The following is a 27,501-nucleotide window of genomic DNA, read 5'->3' as shown; positions in this document are numbered from 1 at the left end:
CCATCACTGCACAGCCTTCAGCAGCAGCAGCAACAGCAGCCACCCGCCCTCCTGCTCCTCCAGCAGCACCAGCAGGAGTGCGGAAACGCACTGCTCCTCCCCCCTCTGCAACTCCTGCCGCCGACACTGAGGCCTGTTCTGGCAGCCAGTCCTCAGTGGCCTCCTCCGCTGTGTCTGCTGATTCCCGTGCCAGCAAAAGGCCACGCCAGAGCCTTTTGAGCGAGTCCTTCCAGGGGGTGGTTAGGGCTCTGCCTCCCAGCAGCCGTCGCGTGCGGCAGCTGAACGGCTTGCTGGCACGGGCCATGTGCTCCCAACTCCTGCCGTACACGCTCGTGCAGGAGGGGAGCGACATTCGTGCGCTGCTTGCTTGTGCAGCCCCAGACTGGCAGCTCCCCAGCAGACACTTCTTTGCCCGCAAGGCCATTCCTGCACTGCACCGCTTTGTGATGGCCAATGTGGAGCGAGGGCTGGAGCACGCGGTTGGTGAAAGGGTCCACGTCACCATGGACTCCTGGAGCAGCCGCTTCGGGACAGGCCGCTACCTGTCCTTCACTGTCCACTGGGTCAGCTTGGTGGAAGGGGGTGAGGATGGGAGAGCAGCAGCGGGCACAGCAGCAGCAGCAACACAGTGGGTGGTGCCACCCTGCAGGGTCAGGGGAACTGCAGCAGGTTCCTCCGATCCTCTGCCATCCTCCGGCACACCTGGCCAAACCCCCCGCCTCAGCAGCAGCGTGAAGGCCCGCCACTGCCAAGCGCTGCTGCACTTGGTCAGCCTTGGGAAGACCAAGCTGACGGCAACCCATGTGTTGGCCAAACTCCAGGAGCAGGAGAGGATTTGGCTGACCCCCAGAGGCCTCAGAGTCGGAGAGGTGGTGGCCGACAATGGGGCCAATCTGGTTGCCGCAATAGACAGGGGAAACCTGACCCACATCCCCTGTCTTGCCCACGTGCTGAACCTGGTGGTGCAGAAGTTCTTGCGCACCTACCAGGGGATGGGCGAACTGCTGGAAACGGCAAGGAACGTTGTGCGTCACTTCCGGCGCTCGGCTGCAGCCTGTGCGAGCCTGGAAGACGTGCAAAAGGAGCTGGAGCTGCCACGCCATCGGCTGATCCTTGACGTTCCGACTCGCTGGAACTCCACCCTGGCGATGTTGGAGCGTCTGGTTGAACAGAAACACGCTGTCAACCAGTACCTTGCCCTGGCCACTGTTTCCGCCGCTCGGAGAAGGGACAAGACCAGCAACATCCCGTCCATCGTCCCCGATGATGACTGGAGGCACATGCAGCAGGTGTGCTTAGTGCTGGCTCCCTTTCTGCAGGCCACTAACATGGTGAGCAGGGACCATGCTATGGTCTGCGAGTGGGTGCCCCTGGTTTGTCTGCTGAACAGGGCCCTCGATGCTTTGCTGGAACAGGGAGCGGCAGCCTTGGACTAGCAGGAGCGGCAAGCAGCTGCACAGTCCACCTCTGAGGGGGAGGAGGAGGAGGACTTGGTGGAGGTCCCTGACCTTGCTGGTGATGAGGGGGAGCAGCACAGTGCAGCTGAGTTGGTGCGGGGGTGGAGAGAGGATGAGGCTGACGAGGCAGAGGAGGAGGATGAGGACAGCAGCTCTGCCATCGATGTGCCAGCAGACGTGGCCCGCCTCTTCCCAATGGCAGCGCACATGCTGACGTGCCTGCGCAGGGACCCCAGGGTGATCCAGATGAAGCAGAGGGAGGACATCTGGATCAGCATGATGTTGGACCCACGCCTCAAGGGGAAGTTGAGCCAGTTCCTGCCGCCTGCAGGAGGAGACCCAGCGCAACAAATAAGGAGCTTGCAGCAGGCCCTTGTTGAGCGCTTGGAGGAAGCCTTCCCCCAGCCTTCCACCCCCACTGTCCAGCAGCCAGCACAGAGGCAGCAGCAGGTGCCTGCATCCAGCAGCAAGCGCCCCACAGACCTGCTGTCTCTCAGCCACGAGCTCTACAGGACTGTAGAGGCTCCGGCAGCAGTGACTAGAGAGGAGGTGCATGCAGCAGCATCCTCCTCCGGTCACAGCCAGCGCCTGACCCGCATGGTGGCTGACTACATGGGGTCCTACAGCGGGCTTGACAGCGATGCCCCTGTTGATCCCATGGAGTATTGGGTCAAGCGCCTGGAGATCTGGAGCGAGCTGGCGCAGTACGCCCTGGAAGTGCTGTCCTGCCCCCCTTCCAGCGTGCTGTCCGAGCGCTGCTTCAGTGCAGCTGGTGGTGTGGTCACCGAGAAACGCTCACGTCTGTCTCACAAGTCTGTGGACAGACTGACGTTTCTCAAGATGAACCAGGCGTGGGTGGAAGGCGAGTTCCTGGCCCCTGTTGTCGGCGAGAGGGGGACATGAACTGGCTAAGAACCATCGTTAATGTGCCTTACCACCCTTTACCACCTCCTGGCTCCTGCTCACTAAGCCAGCCTGGTTCACTTTGACTATTACGTCGCCTGCAGCCACACATTTTACACCTACAGTGGGCTGCTGTGTACTGCCCTTCTGCTGTCTGTCTGTGTTTCCCACTGCCAGGGTACACAGATTTACCTTCTGCTGCCACTCTGCCACCAGCTATTACGTCAAACAATAGCTATATATCTGTGTAATTTGTTTTACAAACAAAACCAAAAAACCATTAAAAAAAAAAAAAAAGTTTAATTTTTCAGAGGTGCCCGGGTTGAAAACTGTGTTGTCCCAGTTGTGTATTGGACACAATGTGGGCTGCACGACTGCTGTCTGGGACCTCCTGTTGTGTTTATTTACGGCCTGGTATCACCGCTAGGTACCAGGGCTATTATGTCACGCTGCCTACCTGCTGCCACACTCACACTACTCCTCCATTCCTCCTGCTGATGCTGCTGTCTGTCTGTGTTTCCCACTGCCAGGGTACACAGAATTACCTTCTGCTGCCAGTCTGCCACCAGCTATTACGTCAAACAATAGCTGCACACATAATTACCCCTCCATTCCTCCTGCTGCTGTTGCTGTCTGTCTGTGTTTCCCACTGCCAGGGTACACAGATTTACCTTCTGCTGCCACTCTGCCACCAGCTATTACGTCAAAAAATAGCTATATCTGTGTAATTTGTTGTAAAAACAAAACAAAAAAAACCAAAAAAAAAAAAAGGTTTAATTTTTCTGAGGTGCCCGGGTTGAAAACTGTGTTGTCCCAGTTGTGTATTGGACACAATGTTGGCTGCACGACCGCTGTCTGGGACCTCCTGCCTGCTGTGTTTATTTACAGCCCTGGTATCACCGCTAGGTACCAGGGCTATTATGTCACGCTGCCTGCCTCATTGACTGCCTGCTGCCACACACTCATCCTCCTCCTCCTGCTGCTGAATTTACCTCCTGCTGTCTGTGTGTTTCCACTGCCAGGGAGCACATACAATGGCGCTTCCAACATGCGTGCGCCACCAGCTATTTGTTACGCTCAAAAATAGCTGCATTACTTTAAAAAAAAAATTGAAAAGAGAAATAAGTGAAGAAGAAGACGATATAGAAGAAGAAGAAGGAGAAGAAGATGAAGAAGATGAAGAAGATGAAGAAGATGAAGAAGAAGATGAAGAAGATGAAGAAGATGATGAAGAAGAAGATGAAGAAGATGAAGATGAAGAAGATGAAGAAGAAGATGAAGAAGAAGAAGATGCAGAAGATGAAGAAGATGAAGAAGAAGAAGAAGAAGATGAAGAAGATGAAGAAGATGAAGAAGATGAAGAAGATGAAGAAGATGAAGAAGATGAAGAAGAAGATGAAGAAGATGAAGAAAAAGAAGATGAAGAAGAAGAAGAAGAAGACAATATAAAAGAAGAAGAAGATATAGAAGAAGAAGATATAGAAGAAGAAGAAGAAGAAGATATAGAAGATAAAGAAGAAGAAGAAGAAGAAGTATATACAGTACTGAACAAAATTCTGGACACAACTTCTCTTTTCACCTTTTTTTTTTTTAAAGGAACATCCCCACATAATCACTTGCTGTTGTTACTTGGAAAAAAAGAGGTTTCTTGCATCATTCACCCTCAAAACAAGTGTTGGAAGCTATTTAAGGCCATTTCGAATAGTCAGCTCGAATAATGAGCTCGAATACCGACTCGAATAGTGAGCTTGAATTCCGAGGTCGAATCGAATAGTAAAAATTATTCGACTCGAATATTCGACTGACCTCGAATAATTTACTATTCGAATTCGACCAAACTCGAATTTTAAAAAGGGGTATTTGAGCACCACTGCTGCCTTGTGTCACGTCTGGCGATCGCACCTCTCGCGATCGCGTTCCTATTTCGTATCTGCTGTTGTGTGTGCGCGGTCGCGGGGTGGCGACTGGATTGGCGCACACACATACAACCTGTCCCTTTGCTCAATCTCATTCGCAATCGCCTCTCTTGCGATTGCGTTCTGCGCTTCGTACAATTCCTGTCTGGCACTTGTGGAGGTACAGAGGATTGGTTCCTCTGCACTCCCCAGCGCCATCTGCCGACAGGAATTTCCCTCTACAGGTGCGTAGCACCTTTTGCTGGGTGCCTGCAAATATACGCTTGTGGAGGATTTCCGCCGTGTCAGCGCACGCGTTGTGCGCTGATCACGGAGAAAGTTCTACAATCGTTACAGAATGACCAGCCAAACCCAAAACCCCAGTGTAGACGGAATTTCCGATTTATACGATTTTGTCGAATATGGCTCTTGTACCTTTAAGAGATTTAAAAAAACTTGAACCTGAATCAGCAGATGAATTTTTGTCTGAGTGTACAAAACTGTTAGCGAACCCTGAATTCCAATGCACCCCAGTGTCTACCTGGGCCCCCCAAATGGTCTACATTCTGTTGGGGGGCGAAATGTCAATGTGGGGTTATGATGTGTTAAATCATACCACCCTGAGTCAAAGACCCCTGGAATTCTTGGCCTTTTTAATTCACAATTGGCTGAGATTACCTCAATTACCATACCCCCTTAACGAGTTGTTGTCAGCAGCTCAATCAGCTGTTCCATCTACTCTTTCATCCACAAAGCAGCCATCCAAAGCCTCTAAAGCAGGCCATACACTGGCTCGATTCACGGCCGTTTCGACAGCAGATCCGATCCTGGGATCGGATCTGCTGCCAATCGCTTGCGCTAAACGCACCCGCCGATCCGATTCCCTCCCGAAATCGGATCGGACCGTCGATCGCGCCGTGCGGGAAATTACCCTCGATCGCCCGGCGGTAGGAGCGCGTCGCTTGCGGCGTACGATTCGGGCCCGATCCGAGCATGTATACATTACCTGAAGCTGGCTCCGGGGTCCTCTTCTCCTCGCTGCACCGCATTTCCGCATGTCCCAGTGTACGCTTATACTTCCTGTGTCACTCCGGTGACCAGGAAGTTGAAATAGAGGGCGCTCTATTTGAACTTCCTGGTCACGGAGTAACACAGGAAGCGCCGGGATGGAGCAAGAACAGCGGTGCGGTGCAGTGCGGTGCAGTGCGGAGAAGACGCCCGGGAGCCAGCCTCAGGTAATGTATACGGGGGGGGGGACAGGCGGCAGGAGCAGCTGAACAGATTGTGATCGGTTTCAGGCTGAAATCGATTCACAATCTGTTTGCAGTAAAGGCAGCCATACGATCCCTATCTGATCAGATTCGATCAGATAGGGATCTGTCAGCTGGTCGATCTAATGGCACATCGACCAGTGTATGGCCACCTTAAGTCTAAACGTAAAAGATCTAGGAAGGCTTCCCAGCAGAAAGATCCGTTGCCCCTAGCAAACACAAATCAAGAGGTTATTTCTGTCAAGTCTGAAATGGTCAAAACCATGCAGTATGATAATGATGTTTATAATGCATCTGCTGATCAGTTTCCAGGTTTTTTGCCCCAATCCAAAGCTTATGTGGATCCTGCTATAGGTAGGATCGCACACTATATTAAAGCAGTTAAAAAATCTGTACTCGTTCCTGATCCCCACCCATATGGAGATTATTTAGATACTGGGTTGTTCGAACCGCCATTTGCCTCATGGGAAATCGGGGCCTTGGTGGAGGAATTTGATTTGGATTGGAAAGCCTTTTGCGATTTTTACATCGCAAAAAGCGCGGATGTCCTGAACGATTGTCTTGACTTTGTGTGCCTTTTGATTGATTCTGATGAATGTGACGAGTGTGTTGTGGATCTGGTGATGTATGTGTGGCAGATCATTTTGGATGAATTACACACACACCAATTAATTGATCCCAATAAAGAGGTAAAAGATTCCCGTTCTGTTCCTGCTCCAGTTCCATCTGTAGACTGTGCGCACTATGATTGTTCATCCTTTAAGTGTGCATGGGAGCCCCCATTTGAGAAATGGGAGATCGAGCTCCTGGTCTATGAATTGGAATGTGATTGGAGATCGTTTTGCAATTATTACCGTTCTAAAAACGAAGCAGTTTTGTATGCGTGCATTGAGTCTGCGTGCACTTTAATCAAGACTGGTGAATGTATCTCTGACTTTGTGACTCCGCTGTTTGACGTGTGGAGAATGATTTTGGATGAACTACATGCGCTTCAATCTGCTAAAAACACATTGTCAGCGGACGATTGTTCCAATCCTCTGGATTTAAAGAAAGTGAGTTTTGAATGCATTCCCTTTCCCAAAGCAACTGAGTGTTTGAAGTCTGAGTGCAAGTCGTTCAGAGCAGTTGCTTGTGTGGAAGTTGAACCAGTGCGGTCTGATGTCGCCACCGCACGTATGGCTGCAAAAGGTCTGTGTGGTCCTGTGTCTAAGGAAGACAGATTTTTTCCCTCAGGTTCTCTAAGATCGTCCGTTTGTGAGCCTGCCATGGGGAAAATTCCTAAGTTATGCAACTTTAAGAAAATTATTGATGTGTCTAATAAAGTTTCTCCTGTTGTTGTCGCCACTTCTTTTGCAAATGAATCTATGTCTTATTCTGTTTGCACCTGTGCAGGCCTGTTGCCTGATGACAGTTGCTCCAGTGTTTCTGTCCTAGATGCCTTGCAGTCTGCTCCGCAGATCACGGAGGTTTGCGATATGGAAGCGTCAGTTTCGCAACCTAAAGCGATCTTGGATCCGCAAATTTTGCGTTCTGACTCCTCGGATTCGACATTGTTAGCCGAATCTAAGAGTGAGACAGCGCTTCGGTTTTGCGAATCTGATGCTGAAGCTTCTTTGCCTTGTCCAGAGAAGCTTTCTCTGAACCTGCCCTGTACCATGAATGAAGGCATGATGTCCACTTGCATTGACATTTGCGAGTCTGATTCTGAAGAAAGTATTGACTCTCCACCCAGTACTCTGGATGAGTCAATATTGCCTTGTACAATATCTCCTGCCCTGCCCCTAGAGGCTCGTCTAGGTATTGCTGCTATTTTTACCTGTCTTTCTGCAGTTTTGGAGTTGCAAGCTAGTTTGACTACTACGCAGAGTTCTGGGTGCAGCGAGATTAAAGTTAGGGAGTCAGTGTGTGGTCCAGTGAATATTCCTGTACGTTCCACTCATGATGATGAAATTCAGTCTCAGTTTATGGTGGAACCTTCCCTGGGACATCTGCCCTGTTCTCAAAGTAAAGTTCCAGTTTTGCCCTGTAACATGGATAGTACAGAATCCTTCTTAGACAACTTGAAAAATGATGTTCCTGAGGTCTTGTTTGATGATCTGAAGGTCTCCGAGTTCCTCCCAAAGGGTGCAGAACTTGTAGGAGATGTCTCCTGCCCCCCAGGTCCTTCTGAGGTGTTGCCCACTTCAGTAGGCATTGCTGCCTTGCTGACTACTTTTGCAGCTCTTGTGGAGCTTCATTCATGTGTAGTCAATGATGATATTACAGTTACAGAAAATTCTGAATTTGAGTCCGAGTCTTCTTTTGAAAGACCAGTACCTGTGACCTTTACTCGTGATGATTTTCTGCCCGGTACTGGTTTTGGTCTTGTCGTGTCGGACTCTGAGGTTGGCAGTTCCCCGACATGTCCTGAGGTTTCTCCTGTACTAGTGTACCCCGATGTGCTCTGTGACCCAGAAAGCCCAAGTGTGCCTCGGTTACCAGCGTACTCAGATGCTTCCTCAGTGGAGACATGTTCTGATATAGCCTGCCTGCTTGCATGCCCAGAAGTGGTCCCTGAAAGTCCTGATCTTGATGGGTGTCCTGCTAATTTTGAGTCTGGAATGATCATAGGTTCCATAGGGGTTCTTGGTGGTTCTCCATGTGAGCCTGGTGAGCGTTCTGGCTTCTTGGGATCTCTGCGGAGCTTCAAGGCGTTCTGGGAGATTCCGGGAAAGGTTTTGCTTGGTGCCCTGAATACGATCAGCAATGGCTTTGGTGTTGTAAGGGACACTTCGAACAGGTATTGCGGCAGGTTTGGTATTCTTGGACGCTCCTTGGAAGGTGGTGGGTATTGTCTGGAGGGTGTCGATGGCTTCTTCTCTGGTGTCCACAGTCCTGATGGGTGTTACGCTGAGACTTGTAGTGCTGATGGGCATGTTTCTGTGGCTTCTGCTTCCGATGAGGTCAGTTTCGGATGGACTGACTCTGGAATTGGGCCTTGTCGGGCTGCCCCGACCTTCATGAGTCTTCAGTTAGAGTTTTGTGATGATACCAGTTTTGAGGGATGTCTGGAATCCATCCCTAGAGGGGGGGGTACTGTGATGATCCGCTCAGCTGGCTGCACAGGCAGACAGCTGTTTGTCCATTCCTCTAGTCTGTGGGCTGCAGGTCTCTGGAACAGAGACCTGTCTTTCCATTGCAAGTTTCTGGTCTGTTCTCTTGCTGGGGAATTTGCATGCATTCGTTATGCAAATCCCCTACCTGCCTTCTTTGATGACTGGCACTATAAGAGCTTTATGTTTCCCAGAAGGCTTTGCTGGTCATTTCCTTTCCATGGTCTGTTCCTGATGGACACTGCTGGAGTGTCAGCCATTGCTATCTAGTATAGTTAATTCCTGGGGGTTGCTTTAGGCTCCCCTTCTAGCCCAGTCAGGTTGTATTATCTGTATTGCCTGTTCTGTCTTGTCTTGCCTGTTGCCATTGTCCTGCCCCTATGGTGGTCGACAGGAAATGGTTCTGATCTCTGTTCTTGGAGTATAGCTGGTGCAGCGGTTGCTACCAGCTATCTCTTCTGTTCTGTTTCCTGGGATCGCGCTAGCTACTTTTCGCTAGCGCTGGGGATCCTTCTGTTCTGTCTCCTGGGATCGCGCTAGCTACTTTTCGCTAGCGCTGGGGATCCTTCTGTTCTGTCTTCTGGGATCGCGCTAGCTACTTTTCGCTAGCGCTGGGGATCCTTCTGTTCTGCTACTCTGTACCTGGATCACGCTAGCCACTTTTCGCTAGTGCTGTGGATCCTATCTCTCGTTTGTCCCTGTTTTCGTGTGTCTGTCTTGTCCGCTACGCTTGCTGCAGGCTCGGTGAGGTAACCGTTAAGCAAGCGCTCGCGTCCTCTGTTTCATGTTTGTTTGTTAATGGTTAGTTAGGCGTGCTTGTCTCTATTGTGCTTATCACGTGGAGATCGCGCATAACCGCGTGCACTGTTGCGAATGAGTGCGGTGTTCGCGGTTAGCTAGCGTTTGTTATTTTCCGTATCTCCTTATTGTATTTGCTGTGCCTTTGCTACCCTCGTATTCTATTCTGATCTGCCTTGTGTCACGTCTGGCGATCGCACCTCTCGCGATCGTGTTCCTATTTCGTATCTGCTGTTGTGTGTGCGCGGTCGCGGGGTGGCGACTGGATTGGCGCACACACATACAACCTGTCCCTTTGCTCAATCTCATTCGCAATCGCCTCTCTTGCGATTGCGTTCTGCGCTTCGTACAATTCCTGTCTGGCACTTGTGGAGGTACAGAGGATTGGTTCCTCTGCACTCCCCAGCGCCATCTGCCGACAGGAATTTCCCTCTACAGGTGCGTAGCACCTTTTGCTGGGTGCCTGCAAATATACGCTTGTGGAGGATTTCCGCCGTGTCAGCGCACGCGTTGTGCGTTGATCACGGAGAAAGTTCCACAATCGTTACACTTTTATTATCTCAACTGTTAGTTAACTATTTACTTTTTCTCTGGCAGAGGAGAAGTCATTAGTTCACAGACTGCTCTGAAAGAATCATTTTGAATGCTGAGTGTTGTGTAATCTGCACATATTAGAGAATGATGCAATGTTAGAAAAAACACTATATACCTGAAAATAAAAATATGAGAATATTTTCTTTGCTGCTAATCTTTTAGTAATTATTCATAGTACACAACCAATTCATTATATCATATATATTTTTTCGCTTCAGTGTCTCTTTAAATCAGGTCTTTTTGTAGCTACACTTGTTATGGCTGTGTAGATTATAAGGGCCATCAGGGGTAGGCAAGGGAAAGGGTGTGAGCGTTGGAAGCCCCATCAGTATTTTTCTGGAAAGGGGGGGAGAAGGAAACATCATTTGTAATTATGCCCCTGAGCGATAGATGCAAGGACACCCAAAGTCTACAATGGGACTCCTGTTCCTGTTCTTCGCTTGGAACAGCCTGCTATGTGAGCACCTCCACATATTGTGTATAAGTTGCTGCTTTTTTATTGCCCCCCCCCCCCCCCCCCCAAACACAAAATGTATAACTTATAGATGTGGCCTACTGCACCTTTAAAACGGATCCGAGATAAAAAACGAACTACAACAAGTAACTTGTCTATATATCTTATCCAAAGTTTACACAGCAAATATGGCTGCAAACAGCTTCAAACGTTTTGATTATCCACCGGGCGGATCAGTCAAAAACAGTCTTATCAGTCTTCCGACAGCCCGTACTACTGTCGGCAGAACGACCACCCCGCCAGAGGATCTGACGGACCCGTTGTTTGTAACAATACGGCATGTGTACGCGCCTTTAGGCTGGATTCACACTGTGCATGTTGCCTAACGCACACATTATAATGTCTGTGAACTGCAATTATGGAGACTAGACATAGACTTTAATACAAAGCCTGCATGCAGCAAGTTAGAATAATATGATAGGTTACAATGCAGTACTGTGAACAGGCAGTGAGTTGACATGCATAATTATTCTGCAATGCAACTGATGCAGTGTGAAGAAGAAGAAGAGGGCACAGCAGAGGCTATTTTTCCTGCGACAACTGAAGAAATATGGGATGCTACATGAGCTGCTCACCAGCTTCTACACCGCTACCATAGAATCAATCCTCTGCTCATCCATCATCATTTGGTATGCGGGTGCCAGTGCCACTCCCAGCTTCAAAGAGTCATCGGCGTGGCGGAAAGAGTCATTGGATCAACCCTGCCACCTCTCGACCTCGTCTATTCGACCAGAATGAAGACAAGAACTTCTAAGATCTCACAAGACCCCTCCCACCCTGAAACCGATTATTTGAGCTCCTCCAATCAGGCCGCTGCTACAGGACCATCCCCACTAGAACCACCAGGCACCGGAGCACCTTCTTTCGTCGGACTGTCCAACCGGACAGTATAGTCTCCCCCGCGAACCACCCCAACCCTCCAAGCACCGCACGGGCACAGAACTCTTTTAAGAACTCTCCTAATTTCTCCCACAATGATTTACTGCCAGCATAATCATACTACCCTCAACGCTGTGAATGACTCACCTGCATGTTTTAGTCAGCTTCCGCTATTGTTATCATTTTGCTGTCCTGTATCTGTTTTGTGCCAATTGTCTTGCCTGTTCTGTTTTGCCAATGCCATGTGTACCACAATCAATTCTGGGTATGACCATTGTTTTCTGATTTCTGTAGGACCCTAAACTGTTAAAGTTCTGTAATAGGGTTTACTAGCCACTTCAGCCTTCAGTGTTCTTTCACCTTATGCATCCGAGCAATTTTCACCTCCCATTCATTCACCAATAACTTTATCACTACTTATCACAATGAAATGATCTATATCTTGTCTTTTTCTGCCACCAATTATACTTTCTTTGGGTGGTACATTTTGCTAAAAATGATTTTATTCCATATGCATTTTAATGGGAAATTTAAGAAAACAATGGAAAAAAATTCATTATTTCTCAGTTTCAATCATTATAGCTTTAAAATAATGTCATGCTACCATAATTAAAACCCAAGTATTTTATTTGCCCATTTGTCCTAGTTATAACACCATTTAAATTATGTCCCTATCGCAATGTATGGTGCTAATATTTTATTTGGAAATAAATGTGCATTTTTTTCAGTTTTGCATCCATCACTATTTACAAGCTTATAATTTAAAAAAATAATAGTACTATACCATCTTAACATGCATATTAAAAAAAAGTTCAGACCCTTATGTTTTTTTTTTTAATTGTAATTTTTTTTAATTAAAACATTTATTTGGGTATTTTTGGGAGAGTGTGGGAGGTAAACAGTTAATTTTAAATGTAATTGTGGGTCTGCTCATTAAAAAAAAATGCATATAGATGTAGTTTTACTATTTGGCCAGAAGATGGCCTCAGTCTCTTTTTTTTTTAGGCGCCCTGTATGCATACATACTACGCTTACACGAAGTGAAGAGGGGATGTGTAACTTAGCATGATCGCAGCTTCTCATAGAAGCCAGCGATCGTTGTAACGGGGACTTAGATCAATGAATGGGAACTGTGTTTCCATTAATTGATCTCTGGGCTAACAGGCGGTGTAGAATCTACTGTTACAGTACCATAAAGTGCTGAGACTTCAATACGCTTCTTAGCACACAGATCTATAACCATGGGTGTGAGAGGGTGCTCTTTTTATAGCTGCTAATCCAAATTCATTTATAAACTGACCCGGTCCCTTAGTGGTTAATTTTTCATGTGCCTGCCAGTCCCAATCTTTCACTTGCTCATTATGAGTGAAGGTTACTGCCAGTCATATTTAGCATTTGGCTGAATACTACAAAGATAACAGAGACTTTAGGCACTGAGCCCGGGTCTCCTATTCAAGCAGATAGTACACTTGCTGCTAAACGTCCCCTGAACCTTTACAGCTGCTTATAGGAAAAAAAACAGGTTTTAAAACTGCAAAATTACAATTTGGAGGCAAGGATAAGGAAGAGACATCCGCTTCCTGTGCTATTTGCACAATCGTTTGGCCAAAGTACAGTAAAACAAAATCCCATTCCCTACTAGTGAAATTAAAGAGACTATTTCAAGCTTCTGCACAAATAACAGATTTCTTTCTGGCAATTAGCTGAATGTCCCATTTTACAAGGCTGTAGTCACATGGAAAGTTGGGCAGTTGGCAGTGGTGCATCCACCGCCTGTCATCTGCTCCCATGGATCTGATGGGTGCTTGCAGGCAGCTGCAAACATTCTACAGGGTGACGCCAAGCAAAAACTACACTGCGGTTACAAATACAGGGACCAGATGGTGCTCATGCCCGGCAGACTAGTGGCTAAACTGTGTGGCAAGTGCATAGTTAAGCCGTGTGTGACTTGGCTCATTCATTTCTTAAGTGATACCTAAGTCCTTAATAAATTCACAAATTGATGCCCTATGTGTGTGTGTGGGGAGGTGTGCATAGGCTTACCCCACCTCCCGTGGCCTAGCATCTGCCACCGTTTCCCAGCTATTGCTCCTGTTCTATGGGGCGTGGTCGGCACCCTCTGACCTGGACATTCTGTGCTGCGCATGCGCAGTACGTATTCAGAACACCTGGGGTCCCTGGTGAATGTGGCCACAAGACGCCCAAGCGGACATACTGCGTATGCTCAGCGTAGTATGTCTGGGTCAGAGGGTGTCGACCAGGATCCATACAACGGGAGCTATAGCCGGGGAAAAGAGGAAAACGCCGGGCCACGGGAGGTGCGGTAAGCCTATGCACACCTCCCAACACACACAAGGCGTCAATCTATCCTATATAGCACACCATTCAATTTTCATAAAAATTGGTTAGAAAAATCATCCACTCCTGATGAAAGCGGGAAGAAATGTGTACAGATTTATTGCTTATATAAAAAAAAAAAAAAAACCTTTGTGTTTTCTGTGCAAACCATTCTCATGAAGTGAAGAGGGTGATCTTTGCCACTGGCACAGCCCTGCTGACAGATGAGGAGCTGGGAGATTATAAAAAGTGCCAACTCTAAACATTTAACCGCTAGAGTGGGTGACGTCTTTGATGCAATGCAGGCAGCATCAACAATATTGTTGTCAGTTGTTTAATGGTGGGTCTCATGTTTTTTTTTTGCTTTTTGTTACACCAACTTTTATGGATAGAAGCGTACCCGTGCCACAATATCTTTTTAAAATTTGCTTTATTATGCTGGGAGTACATGATGCGTTTCTGCCGCTCAGTTCTGAAGTCGATTCTATTATCTTCCGCTCGTTTTTCTTATCTTTTTCTATTCACTTCTATTAGAAATCGAGTGGTGAAACGATGGAACGGGAGATCGGACATGTCGGAAATTATCTATCGAGCCATCTATCTGCGGCAGAAACGAACTGTGTATTCCCAGCATTAGGATGAGTATGGACATTCTTTATTATCTCTATTGTTGGCCATTGGACTGCATTAGGCCACACGCTCCCTCAATCCCACACCAATAAGAAGTAATTGTACATTAATTTAACACTCTAAACACTTGTCTAAAATAATGACACCTAGGCTGTGGCCTTTTATTGGGGTTTCACATGTTTTAACATCAGCAAAACGTTAATATCAACATAAATAAACTTTATCAAGTATCAAAACAGTGCCAGTGTAGTTGAGGGGACCCAGCGGGAAACCTCATAGACCAATGGTCGCTTGCTACTCGAGGCAATCTGTCCGCAGCCACTCATTTGTAAGAAATAGGGGACCCAGCCAAAATTCCACCACCAATCAAATGGGTTTAGTAAAGGAGGCCATGGTAAGGGCCTTGGTGTGTACTTTTAGCATTGGGGCTCGTTTCCACTGGCCACCGCGCGCGGCTGCGAGACGCGCGGTGGCACTGAAGCCGTGCCATACACGGCTATGAGATTCGCAGCCTCCCGCACGGAAACTGATGGCAATGTCAGCCGAATTACTAAGGCAAGCGATTCGGCCGGTGGCGCCATAGTTTCCTATGGCAGAGTTTCCCTGCGCAATTTGCCTGCGGGGAAACTCTCCGAATTCGGCCCGGTTTGTGTAGTAGTGGAAACGGGCCCTTAGTGTTTCTCCCTAGGTCCCCTATGTCTTACAAATTAGCAGTTGGGGCCAGATTGCTGCGAGCAGGAAGCAGACGTTAGTCTGTTAGATTACCCGCTGCGTCCCCTCAACTAGACTAGCACCATTAAAACATCAATAGCCCTAGGCCAGGTGACTTAAGCAGTTTAAACATCAGTTCAAAACGAGAAGGCTACCAAGTGAACAGTGAACAGCCTTACCAAAACAGAACTCATCACCTGTCACCTCATCTTGACAGACAATACCCCCAATAAAAACAACCAGCTACATAGGGCAGGAGGGAGGGGTGCTTCAGATCTTCTGAGGTGACTGACTGACAAGATCAGCTGTTGTGCACTTTTATACCCACAGGTAACCTCTCATAAGGCACAGCAAAAGACAAAAAAAAAAAAAAAACAAGAATCCCCTAGCCAATCAACATCAGGCAAGGGATCAACCACCCAAAGCAACAGCTCAGCAAATCTCCTCAGCAACAAATCTGTTATGAAAAGAAAGAAAGCAGCAGTTCTTGGCCTCCACACAGCAGTCCAGTCAGGGACACCAACTTTATATGTGATAACAAATTGTGAAAGCTGCAATTTCCTTTCCGTACGCATGTAAACAAAGATTTGCGCGCAATAACGTGCCAGTGATGCTCATCCGAGCTCGGATATCCGAAATACTCGGATATCCTAGCTCTTTTTTCACTATTCGAGCTCGAATACCGAGCTCGAATAGTATTAGCTATCCGGGCTGTGCTATCCGAGCGCACTCGGATAGCAATCAGCTATCCGGAGATATCCTAGCTATCCGACCTCGGATAGCGTCATCCGCTCGGATATCCTCGAGTCCTCACAAGCGAATCAGAGGGCTCCCAGCCCTCTGACTGCAGCCAATCACAGAGGGGGAGCCTGGCCAAGCCCACCTCTATAAATAGCGGGCGCCATGTTGCCTCACTCGTCCTGCTTGCGACTTACTGACTGTCTGACTGTACTGAGAGACTGCTCTAGTGCTTTTTGTCTGTGCAAGTGCATTTATTGTTCAATACACCTAGCGTTTTTACACTCCAACACTTGATATTCAGCTGTATTGCTTTGTATTGTAGATAGATTGTATTTTAGGCAGTTTAGTTTGTGTGATTAGGGACTAGGGAGGGAGACTGTCACTGGTGCTGCTGCAGCTGCAGCCAGAAGCTAGGCCCTGTGCCTAGGCAAGGCAGCCTGCCCTGCTCTGTGCTCTAGTCTCTAGTTACCTTACCTGTGCTCTCACCTGTCCTACTCTACTGTACTACTTCTGTGTTAGATAGATTATTGTACTATTTTGTAGTTAGCAGGCCCAGCTTTACTGCTCTACCTGTCCTGTATCTGCTCTCTGTAATCTAGTCACACCTGTTCTATTGTTTAGCTAGATTCTTCTATTGTTTAGTTAGTACTGTAGTACTGCAGTCAGTGCTAGTAGTTGTTAGAGTAGTAGTACTACTGTGTTAGCTTTCTACAGAACTGCTGTGCTGTGAGCAGTGCCAGTGTGACAGTTAGTGTGCACTAGTGTCTTCTCCTCTGCTGTCTGACTGGCACTTGGCACGTGCCACATCCGGCATGCTCCTGGCACACGTTACACCTGCTGCTGCTGCTGCATTGCCCTGCTCCTGCTGCCTGTGCAGCTCCCACCGCCAGGGTGCCACAGGCCACTGATACCACCTATTTTTAACCCAAAACACAATTGCTGCGTAATTTTTTGGAGGTGTCTGGGGTGAAAACTGTCATGTCCAAGTTGTGCGGTTGGACTTTGGACACAATGTGGGCTGCACGACCGCTGTCTGGAAGCTAGGCCTGATGTTAATTTACAGCTATTTTTTTTTTTTTGGGGGGGGGGGGGGGATTTTAAGTCCCCACATCATCAATTAGTGTTCCCCTTTACAAAATAATGATGCTACATGCCTCTTATACCCTAAAAACGTTTTTAAAGCAATTTAAAGGCCACTTCCGGTTTTTCTATCCAGATATCTGAATTTGCCCAGATAGCCCGGATACTGTGGTCGGATATCCGATTTGCATTCGGATCGGAAAATTTTGAACTCGGATATCCGACCCGGATCGGATATTGGGGTATCCGAATCGGATCCGGATTTTGAAAAGGGGTATCCGAGCATCACTGTAACGTGTGCGATTGCGTGTGAACGTGCGCATCATCATGCGCAAACCTTCGTTTAGCATGCGAATGTAATCCTTTACGTGCGTAAACCTTTGCGTGCGACAGATATCATGATAACTGCATAGCACGGCCGTGATATCAGTTATCACGCTTTTGTGACTCAAGCCCATAAAGTGCAGATCACAGAAGTAAACTTGACCACTTCTCCAATACCCGACCAGGTTTCGGTTTATCCAAGGTATTTGGCCGATCCCTGCTGAGGATTACAGACTATTGTACTGATACAGACTATTGCCTACTTCTACAATACCCAACCAGGTTTAAGCTCATCTTAAGTATTTGGCTGATCCCTGCTGAGGATCACAGACTATTGTACTGATACAGACTATTGCCCATTTCTACAATACCCAACTAGGTTTCAGTCTAACCCAGGTATTCAGCCTATCACTGCTGAGGATTACAGACTATTGCACTGATATCTTGTGGATACAGGAACCTCAGGAAGCTTGACTAATTATATTAGAGTGAAGCGTTTGTATTGTCCAATCTATTTGTATACACATACATACATATATGCATATATATATATATATACACACAGTGGGGTGCGAAAGTTTGGGCAACCTTGTTAATCATCATCCTTTTCTTGTATGAATCGTTGGTTGTTTCGATAAAAAATGTCAGTTAAATATATCATATAGGAGACACACACAGTGGTGTTTGAGAAGTGAAATGGTGTTTATTGGATTTACAGAAAGTGTGCAATAATTGTTTAAACAAAATTAGGCAGGTGCATAAATTTGGGCACCACAAAAGAGAAATGAAATCAATATTTAGTAGATCCTCCTTTTGCAGAAATTACAGCCTCTAAATGCTTCCTGTAGGTTCCAATGACAGTCTGGATTCTGGTTGAAGGTATTTTGGACCATTCCTCTTTACAAAACATCTCAGGTTTGATGGCTTCTGAGCATGGACAGCTCTCTTTAACTCACACCACAGATGTTCAATTATATTCAGGTCTGGGGACTAAGATGGCCATTCCAGAACGTTGTACTTGTTCTTTTGCACGAATGCCTTAGTGGATTTTGAGCAGTGTTTAGAGTCGTTGTCTTGTTGAAAGATCCAGCCTCAGTGCAGCTTCAGCTTTGCCACTGATTCCTGGACATTTGTCTCCAGAATCTACTGATATTGAGTGAAATCCTTGCGTCCCTCAACTTTGACAAGATTCCCAGTCCCTGCACTGGCCACACAGTTCCACAGCATGATGGAACCACCACCATATTTTACTGTATGTAGCAGGTGTTTTTCTTGGAATGCTGTGTGCTTTTTCCTCCATGTATAAGGCCCCAATAACTTAATTTTAGTTTCATCAGTCCACAGCACCTTATTCCAAAATGAAGCTGGCGTGTCCAAATGTGCCTTAGCATACCTTAAGTTGGGTGGAGTAAAGGCTTCCTCTGCATCACTCTCGCATACAGCATCTCCTTGTGTAAAGTGCGCCAATGGTTGAACGATGCACAGTGACTCCATCTGCAGCAAGATGATGTTGTAGGCCTTTGGTGCTGGTCTGTGGGTTGATTCTGACTGTTCTCACCATTCATCGCTTCTGTTTATCCGAGATTTTTCTTGGTCTTCCACTTTGAGCCTTAACTTGAACTGAGCCTGTGGTCTTCCATTTTCTGAATATGTCCCTTAACTGTGGAAACAGACAGCTGAAATCTCTGAGACAGCTTTCTGTATCCTTCCCCTAAACCAGGATGATGAACAATCTTTGTCTTCAGGTCATTTGAGAGTTGTTTTGGGACCCCATATGATCTGTGAACATTTAAAGAGGAGGGAAACTTACAATTGACCCACTTAAATACTCTTTCTCATAATTGGATTCACCTGTGTGTGTAGCTCAGGGGTCACTGAGCTTACCAAGCCAATTTGAGTTCAAATAATTTGTTTTAAAGGTTTTGGAAGCAATTATATATATATATATATATATATATATATATATATATATATATATATATATATATATATATATATATATATAGAAGAGGGTCCCCGGCAGTCCCATGGGATGCCTGCATACATTTGTTGCATCCTACCATTCTCCTTTATGTAAGCTCAGCTTATTAAGCTTCCCTCCCTACTGGATGCACTAATATCCATTTACTTTCCCTTGGCTTCAATTTCTGCACTACCTTAAGTCAATAATCTCTGTGTGCTAGACTTATCATTACTTTGAACTAAGACAACCGGGACAACCTGAAATATTTGTAGCAAATTACCACTGACTAGGACAGCCAGTGTTTCCAGTGTCCCAGCAAGGAACTAGAGACTTCTGCTTTCACTGCAGACCTTAATTGGTGACTGCTTTTGAACTTAACTGACTGTACTTTGTTGCAAGGGAGACAGAGATGGCTGGGTGCTGCGGCTGCCTGCAGCAGTTCTCATTGTGGGAACAAATGCTGAAGGCGTACAGATATATGAGTGATATATTACCTGTGACTCACTCTTACAAGAATCCTGCTGAATGCAACAGGAAGCTCAGCAAAATGGATATCAGCCGTCTGGAGGAACAATACTACGGAATGAAGCAAAAGCAAAAGTTTCAGACCCACATCATTGTTTTTAAAGCAGGTATGTAGCCTTGTGGACTTTCACTTTTCAGCTCTCATAAGATCATATTGCAGTGAAGCTGGGTTTTGAGGAAGGCAGTAAAGTACGCTGGGTGATAGAGATTTGTCACACCTGCCCAGTAAAACCTTTGCAGGAAAGTGAATCTATCTGAGCACTTTGTAAGGATGGATATAGTAGTTACCTCGATTAAGGAAAGGTAGCTTTCATGGCTGTATAATAAACTATAAGTACTTTCAAAATCATTTTTGAACACACCTGATCCATAGAGTCACAAGTGTAGATTGAGCCATACAGAGCAGGGACAAGGTCCTCCAGCACCCAAGGCTGAGACACCAAAGTGCGCCCCTCCATGCCTCCCACCCCAGCTGTCACTCACTGATTGCTATTAGACTAATAGGCGCCACAGGGCCCACAACCTCCCCAACACCTTAATATCTAGTTATCTGGCTTGCAGTCACTGCTATGTATGCCCTTTTCTTATTTATTTCTGCTTCATACACAATTAGGAATGACAACTGAATGAATTGTGCACCCCCTCCTACACTGCGCCCTGAGGCTGGAGCCTCTCCAGCCTATGCCTCGGCCCGGCCCTGGAGCCATACATGGGGTGACAGTGCCCCGATCCAACAAATCGAGCTTTTACTTGGCAATCGTAAATCGACTAAAGAGAAGTACCGTAATATTTTGCACCACTCAATACCCATGGAGAATCTTTTCGATAGCTGCCTCTGCTAGTTTTCTAGTGATCAGTGCTTTAAAGGGGCACTATGGCAAACAATTATAAAATTTAAAATATGTGCAAACATAAACAAATAAGAAGTATGTTTCTTCCAGAGTAAAATGAGCCATACATTACTTTTCTCATATGTTGCTGTCACTTACAGTAGGCAGTAGAAATCTGACAGAAGTGACAGGTTTTGGACTAGTCCATCTCTCTTTATAGGGGATTCTCAGCAAGGCTTTTATTCTTTGTAAAGATATTCCCTAAAAAGGATTTAAACAATGATGCTGGCCAGCTCCCTGCTCGCTACACAGTGTTTTGTCAGTTGGACAGAGCAACTGCCATTCACTAAGTGCTTTTAAAAATAAATAAATACCTGAGAATCCCCTATGAAGAGATGGACTAGTCCAAAACCTGTCAGATTTGTCAGATTTCTACTACCTACTGTAAGTGACAGCAACATAGGAGAAAAGTAATTTATGGCTTATTTACTCTGGAAAAAAATGTACTTCTTATTTGTATATGTTTGCACATATTTTAAATTTTACAATTTTTCGCCATAGTGCCCCTTTAAATTTACTGCAGCTCCCAATCACAATTTGAATCAATGAACATTTAACAGTCAGTTATGGTGGAGTCAGGAGCTCACTTTGAAATTAGATCAAAGTGAATACCACCCTGTGTTTGGCTGCCTTAAAGAGAACCCGAGGGAGGGTATAGCGGCGCGCAGGGGGGTCCTGGAGGCACACCATGGGGTAACAGAGGCTGGTGTTAGTGTGCACAACCAGCCTCTGTGCCCCACTAACATAATTAAATCCCACCTCGGGTTCTCTTTAAGGGATACCCGAGGTGACATGATGAGTTAGACATGTTTATGTACAGTGCATAGCACACAAATAACTATTCTGTGTTCCTTTTTTTTCTTTCTCTGGCTGAAAGAGTTATATATCAGGTATGTAAGAGACAGTTCCTGTCTGAGTCAGGACTGGGTCAGACTACAGTGTGACCCTCACTGACAAGAAATTATAACTATAAAACACATTCCTAGCAGAAAATGGCTTCTGAGAACAGGAAAAAGATAAAAAAAAGGGTAAAAATAAAAAATTTGATGAATGTGTCATTGAGCAAAAACAATAAAACAGTAAAAACTTAAAAAGTAGATTTAAATATAAAATAAAACTATGGAATATCTTAAAAATCATTTTAGGAGAAGGAGGATATATATAATTGTTTATTTCATTAGTTTATTTTCACCTCGGGTGTCCTTTAATGCTACAGATTAGTGTATACAAAACTTTTTTTAACAGTGCTTAAAAATTAATATGATACTTACCTAAGAAGAAGGAAGCCTCTTGATCCTGCAGAGGCTTTCCACATCCCCCTGGAGACCACCATTGCATTGCAGGGACCCCCTAAACATATCCGACAAGAGTGGATATCGAAGCGTGGCCACTCTCCCCATCGTGTACAAACGTGGCCATACTGCACCTGTGCGAGTATGGCCGTGCTTGCGCATAAAGTTGCAGCTACTCGTAGCAGGCACAGTATGGCTATGATCATTTATAAGAGGAGCATGGGTTCATTCATAAAGAGGAGCATGGGTGTATGATCATTCATAAAGAGGAGCATGGGCACAATCTTCTAGAAAGTCCTGGACAGCTGGGGTTGTCTGGAGGAGGATGTGGGAAGCCTCTGAAGGATCTAGAGGATTCCCTCTTTACTAATGTACCAACAATCTTTGGTTTGTAAAATAATAAAATTCAAGGTGGTCATATCTGGGGCTTCTTCCCTGCCCCCATAAACTCTGTGACCCCTCAGCTTTTTTGGCCTTCCCTCTATCTGTGCACAGTAGCTGCAGTCGGGAGCATTCTGAGCATGTATGGGGCAGAAACATTTGTAAATGCGTAGCGTCCAGGATGCTCTCAGCTAAAGATCTTCACAAAGATATAGGTGAATGTGCGGAAAGAGGACGTGCGAGTGGACAGAGCATGCACCCTTTAGGGAAAAACAGGGGGGGGCAGAAAGATGGCCAGGAGGCCGCCGAGGTTGAGGAGACAGGAGTTTATGCCGGTACAGAAGAAGCCCCATTTTTTTATTTTTGTATCAGTTCAGGTGTGCTTTAAGGCCTGGTTTACACTGGTTTTAAATTCCAGCATTTCCCCATTATTCCCATTGCTGGGAGAATGACAGGGGCAAAAATGAAGACATGGGGCGATATGCAATTCACTTTTTCTCCTGAGCTTTCTCCTAGGAGAGACCATAATTTTTTATCTTCAATTTAGAATAACTTTTTAGCACTTGCAATGGAAAAAGTACCAAAAATTAGGTGAAAAAGTACTGCCAAAATTCATCACAGTACATTAGTAGTAGTTTTATGTACATCACAGCTGCACTAGCATCATCTAGTCAGTGCATCTCTCTCCTGTTAAAGCATAGACACCCAAACAAGCAGCTTTGCTATGCTTTGCTATGCTCCCCGTGGCATCTCCTGCTGGTGGCGTAATCAGATTCACCCACAACATAGTTCTGTGCAATCCCACCTAAGATTAATTTAACACTTTGGGAAACATTGGTAAAGACTATGCTGAACATTTAGGGGTCTACTTCTAAAGACTTGGAGAATTTAGGAATAGTACTCTGAGCTTGAAAACATTAATGTATAACATGCATGCTTCAGTATATTTTTAACACTGACTGATGAGTCCCGCAGCGAAGATTTGAGTCTGGCAAACATCACTTTAAGCCCTCAGCAGTCTTCAGCAATGTATTTTTGCACAGGCCATCTGAGTTCAGCACTTAACCATACCGAAGCCTACACCGATATAGACATTCCCAGTGAAGTGCCATCAAAAGTCTGCTGAATTGACTAGATGATCAGGCTATCTCACCTTTTCATGCATATGGAATATGGTGTCCTGACTGCAGCATGAAAAACAAACATCTGTATAAAATGAGAATAATTGAAAAGTAATATATAAATGCCTTTGGATGTTATATAAGCGATGCAAATGAAACGGATACGCAACTCTAGCCAGATGTTTTATTAGATAGACCCTGCTTTGTGGACTTACCGTACCTACAGACATGAGATGGCTTTCACTTAACCTGGACTTTTTATTGGTATGGTCATGTTAAGAAGCTCTGTGCAGACAGTGCTAGCCAGGCCCTGAAAGCCAGCAGGCTGAATGAGAAACCTTGCCACGTTGCTGTTGCCTTGTCCTTGACAAGAAGGCATTAGGTGGTGCTTACACTCGGTTTCCTCCTACATTTCTCCACCTCAGTAAAGAAACACACCAAATGCCAGTAAAGAAGCACGGTAAATAAAATTCTCCTGTTAGCAGGGCCGGATTTCTGGCAAGGGATTTCTAGGGCACCAGAAATTGAGGGGCGGCTCAGTGAGGGGCAGTAAAGCTATTTTATGCAGCCATCCCTATCTACAAAGACAGCTTTATCCTTTGAACTATCTGTCCTGTACTTGTGTCATCCCTGCAAGACCTGAAAGCTCTATCCTGCAGGCACACATCAGCCTAACTCTCATGGTGACACAATGGTTCCATCATTAAAGAGATGGCAAACATAACATAAAAGTTCTTAAGGAAAACATAACTAATAATCTATACACGTATTACTAAAATAGTTATTGTGTGTGACATCCAATGATGAAAAGTAAGTAGAATTCTCATTTGGGCACACAGAGATAACCATACAGACGGTATAGTTGGCCTTGGGCGGTAAAAAGTACAAATCCGGCCCTGCCTGTTAGTCGTGCAGGTGCACGACGCACGGTTTAGATGGGCAGCATAGTAGACAGCACTGGCCTTGAAAGCACTAGAGTCCCAGGTCTGAATCTGAATCAGGACACTATCTGCATGGTCTGTGTATGGATTTCCTTCAAGTACATTGGTTTCCTCTTACCATCTAAAGTTAATTGTTAACCCCAAATTTGTGATGACATTTGACTATAACTATAATAGGAATTAGATTGTTATCTCCTCTAAGGACAGTTGGTGACATAACTATCCACTTCGTAAAGTCCTGTGAAATATGTTGGCCCTATATAAATACATAATAATGGTTGTCCAATCAGCCCACACTATCCATCTACCTCTGGTGGGTATACGCACTTTCATAGCTCCCAACTGTCCCTCTTTTGGTCCTGGTCAGTAGATAGGCTGTGGTGATTAGTCTCACCAGCGGCTGGCCCGACAGAGGATCAGCTGAGCGGCCAGCATGACCAGTACTGCAGGCAATACACATCACTGCTCTTCTTCCTGCTAGATGTGGCGCCCCGCCCCCTGTCTTAGCGGCGATTTCAAAGTGTGTCATCAGTGACTTCACAGGTGAATGAAGAGAGAGAGCAGCGGGGAGTATCTCTGGAACACATGTAGAAGGCAGCGGTGACAGGACAAACTCCAGAGATTAGATTGATTGCCAGCCGGACTTTCTGACCTCCCTTATCTTTTGTTCTTATAGTGTGTGTGTCTCTTCTTCCCAGGCCCCCCTCCTCCCCTGCTATCTCCTCTCTCCCAAATGTTATGGCTTGTTTCATCAGTAGGGTTGCCAGGTCGGCTTATGGAGAAAACCGGACAGGGGGTGGAGTTAGGGGCGGAGTCAGAAGCGTACTTTTATGTAGAGTGGGGCTAAGCAATGGGCTTTTTAAAAAATGTTTTTTACAGTATTTATATCGCACTGACATCTTCTGCAGCACATTACAGAGTACATAGCCATGTCACTAACTGTCCTCACCAGTACATGCACATAAGAGACCACTTTTCACCAGTAAATGCACATAATAAGAGACCGCTTTTCACCAGTAAATGCACATAATAAGAGACAGAGCAGAAAACTATTACAAAACTGGAAAACTATGCAAATAATGCAATAGTTGCCCCCAGCATAGGTTAGATAGGTAGGTGCCCCCAGTATAGGTCATTTAGGTAGGTCTCTCCAATATAGGTAGCCAGCATAGTTGTCACCTGTATAGGCTAGCTAGGTAGGTAGGTGCCCCCAATACAGGTTAGATAAGTGCCCCCAGTATAGGTTAGATAAATAGATGCCCCCCCCCAGTATAGGTTAGATAGGTAGCTGCACCCCAGTATAGGTTAGATAGGTAGGTGCCCCTCAGTATACGTTAGATAGGTAGGTGCCCCCCAGTATAGGTTAGATTAGGTAGCTGCCCCCCCTTCCAGTATAGGCTAGATTAGACAGGTGCCCCCCAGTATAGGTTAGATAGGTAGCTGCCCCCCCCCCCGCATAGGTTAGATTAGGTAGGTGCCCCCCAGTATAGGTTAGATAGGTAGCTGCCCCCCAGTGTAAGTTAGATAGGTAGCTGCCCCCCAGTGTAGGTTAGATTAGGTAGGTGCCCCCCAGCGTAGGTTAGATTAGGTAGATGCCCCCCAGGATAGGTTAGATAGGTAGCTGCCCCCCAGCGTAGGTTAGATTAGGTAGGTGCCCCCCAGGATAGGTTAGATAGGTAGCTGCCCCCCAGCGTAGGTTAGATTAGGTAGGTGCCCCCCAGGATAGGTTAGATAGGTAGCTGCCCCCCAGCGTAGGTTAGATTAGGTAGGTACCCCCCAGGATAGGTTAGATAGGTAGCTGCCCCCCAGCGTAGGTTAGATTAGGTAGGTGCCCCCAGGATAGGTTAGATAGGTAGCTGTCCCCCATAATGGAGGGGGGAGCCGGAGCCGCGGGAAGGGCAACCCGACCTCCCTCTCCCGGGCCGCCCTCCGTGCTCCCCCCTCAGATGTATAGTGAGCAGCAGCAGCCAGGGAGGGAGCGCTGTATACAACATACCTCCCTGGCTCCAAGCGCTGCTCTCTCGTCGCCGGTCTTCTGCCATCTGCCTACACGCGTATACATACGCTGCTTCCGGCTAAACAGGAAGCAGCGTGTGTATAAGCGTGTATGCAGAGAGGAGAAGACCGGCGGCGAGAGAGCAGCGCTTGGAGCCAGGGAGGTATGTTGTATACAGCGCTCCCTCCCTGGCTGCTGGGGCTAGAAACGGGCATGGGCAAAAGGCATAAAACCGGACATCTTAATTGTCCGGTTTAACATGCCTTTTTGGACAGGACACAGCGGCCAAAAACCGGACTGTCCGGTCTAAAACCGGACACCTGGCAACCCTATTCATCAGCATGTCCTTCCGGAATGGGACAGAGATGGCTGCAGTCCTGTGAGATCTCTGCTGTAACTGTTTCTCTTTTCCTCATGCTCTCTGTCTTCTTCTGTCTCCCTCACCATGCCCCCCATCTTTTTTTACATACTCCATTTCTCTTTCCCACATTACTGTCCCTCTAGTCTAATTTTCATATATCTGTCCCTCTCTCCCACAAAATCTCTATTATACACACACGCATCCACCCACCCCTGGCATCTACCACAGCACATCACAGAGTACATAATCATGATGCTGTTCTCATAGGAGCTCACAGTCTAATCCTACCATAGTCAAAGTCTGATGTCCTACCACATAATATTATTATGTATTTATATAGCACTGACATCTTCTGCAGCACTTTACAGAGTACATAGTCATTCGCTGACTGTCCTCAGAGGAGCTCACAATCTAATCCTACCTACCTACCTTTCCAAAAGGTGCGTAGACACGCACTACTTCCGCCAACGACGGGTCCCCCAGACCCTCCCGCTGAGCGGACGTTCTGCCGACAGTAGCACGTGTGTACACACTGTCGGCAGACTGATAAGGCTGTTTCTGAATGATCCGATCAGAGGATCGTTCAGAAACGGCCTTATCAGTCTGCAGACAGCGCATACACACGTGCTACTGTCGGCAGAACGTCCGCTCAGCGGGAGGGTCTGGGGGAACCATCGTTGGCAGAAGTAGTGCGTGTCTACGCACCTTAACAGGCGGTAACATATTTGCATATCCCATAATGTTTGTGAATAGGTATTCTGAAATGAAGACTGTCTTGCTTGATAATCTGATCCTGCAATGTGAA

General features: G+C 46.4%; 2 protein-coding genes across 2 annotated transcripts in view; one reads left to right on the top strand and one right to left on the bottom strand.

Moving 5' to 3' along the window:
- Nucleotides 1-27,501, bottom strand: part of XYLB (xylulokinase) — a 351,409-nt gene that overhangs the window by 282,621 nt on the left and 41,287 nt on the right. The window lies entirely within an intron of this gene.
- The window catches only part of C5H9orf152 (chromosome 5 C9orf152 homolog), a 49,384-nt gene continuing 41,390 nt past the window's right edge, over nt 19,508-27,501 (top strand). The window contains exon 1 of the mRNA XM_068235922.1: nt 19,508-19,821. Coding sequence (XP_068092023.1) covers nt 19,599-19,821 — 223 coding nt within the window. The 5' untranslated portion in view covers nt 19,508-19,598. The remainder of the gene's footprint in view (nt 19,822-27,501) is intronic.

Source organism: Hyperolius riggenbachi, chromosome 5 (genome assembly GCF_040937935.1).
Source record: "Hyperolius riggenbachi isolate aHypRig1 chromosome 5, aHypRig1.pri, whole genome shotgun sequence".
Classification (NCBI taxonomy): Eukaryota; Metazoa; Chordata; class Amphibia; order Anura; family Hyperoliidae; genus Hyperolius; species Hyperolius riggenbachi.
This window is presented reverse-complemented; position numbering and strand designations above follow the sequence as displayed.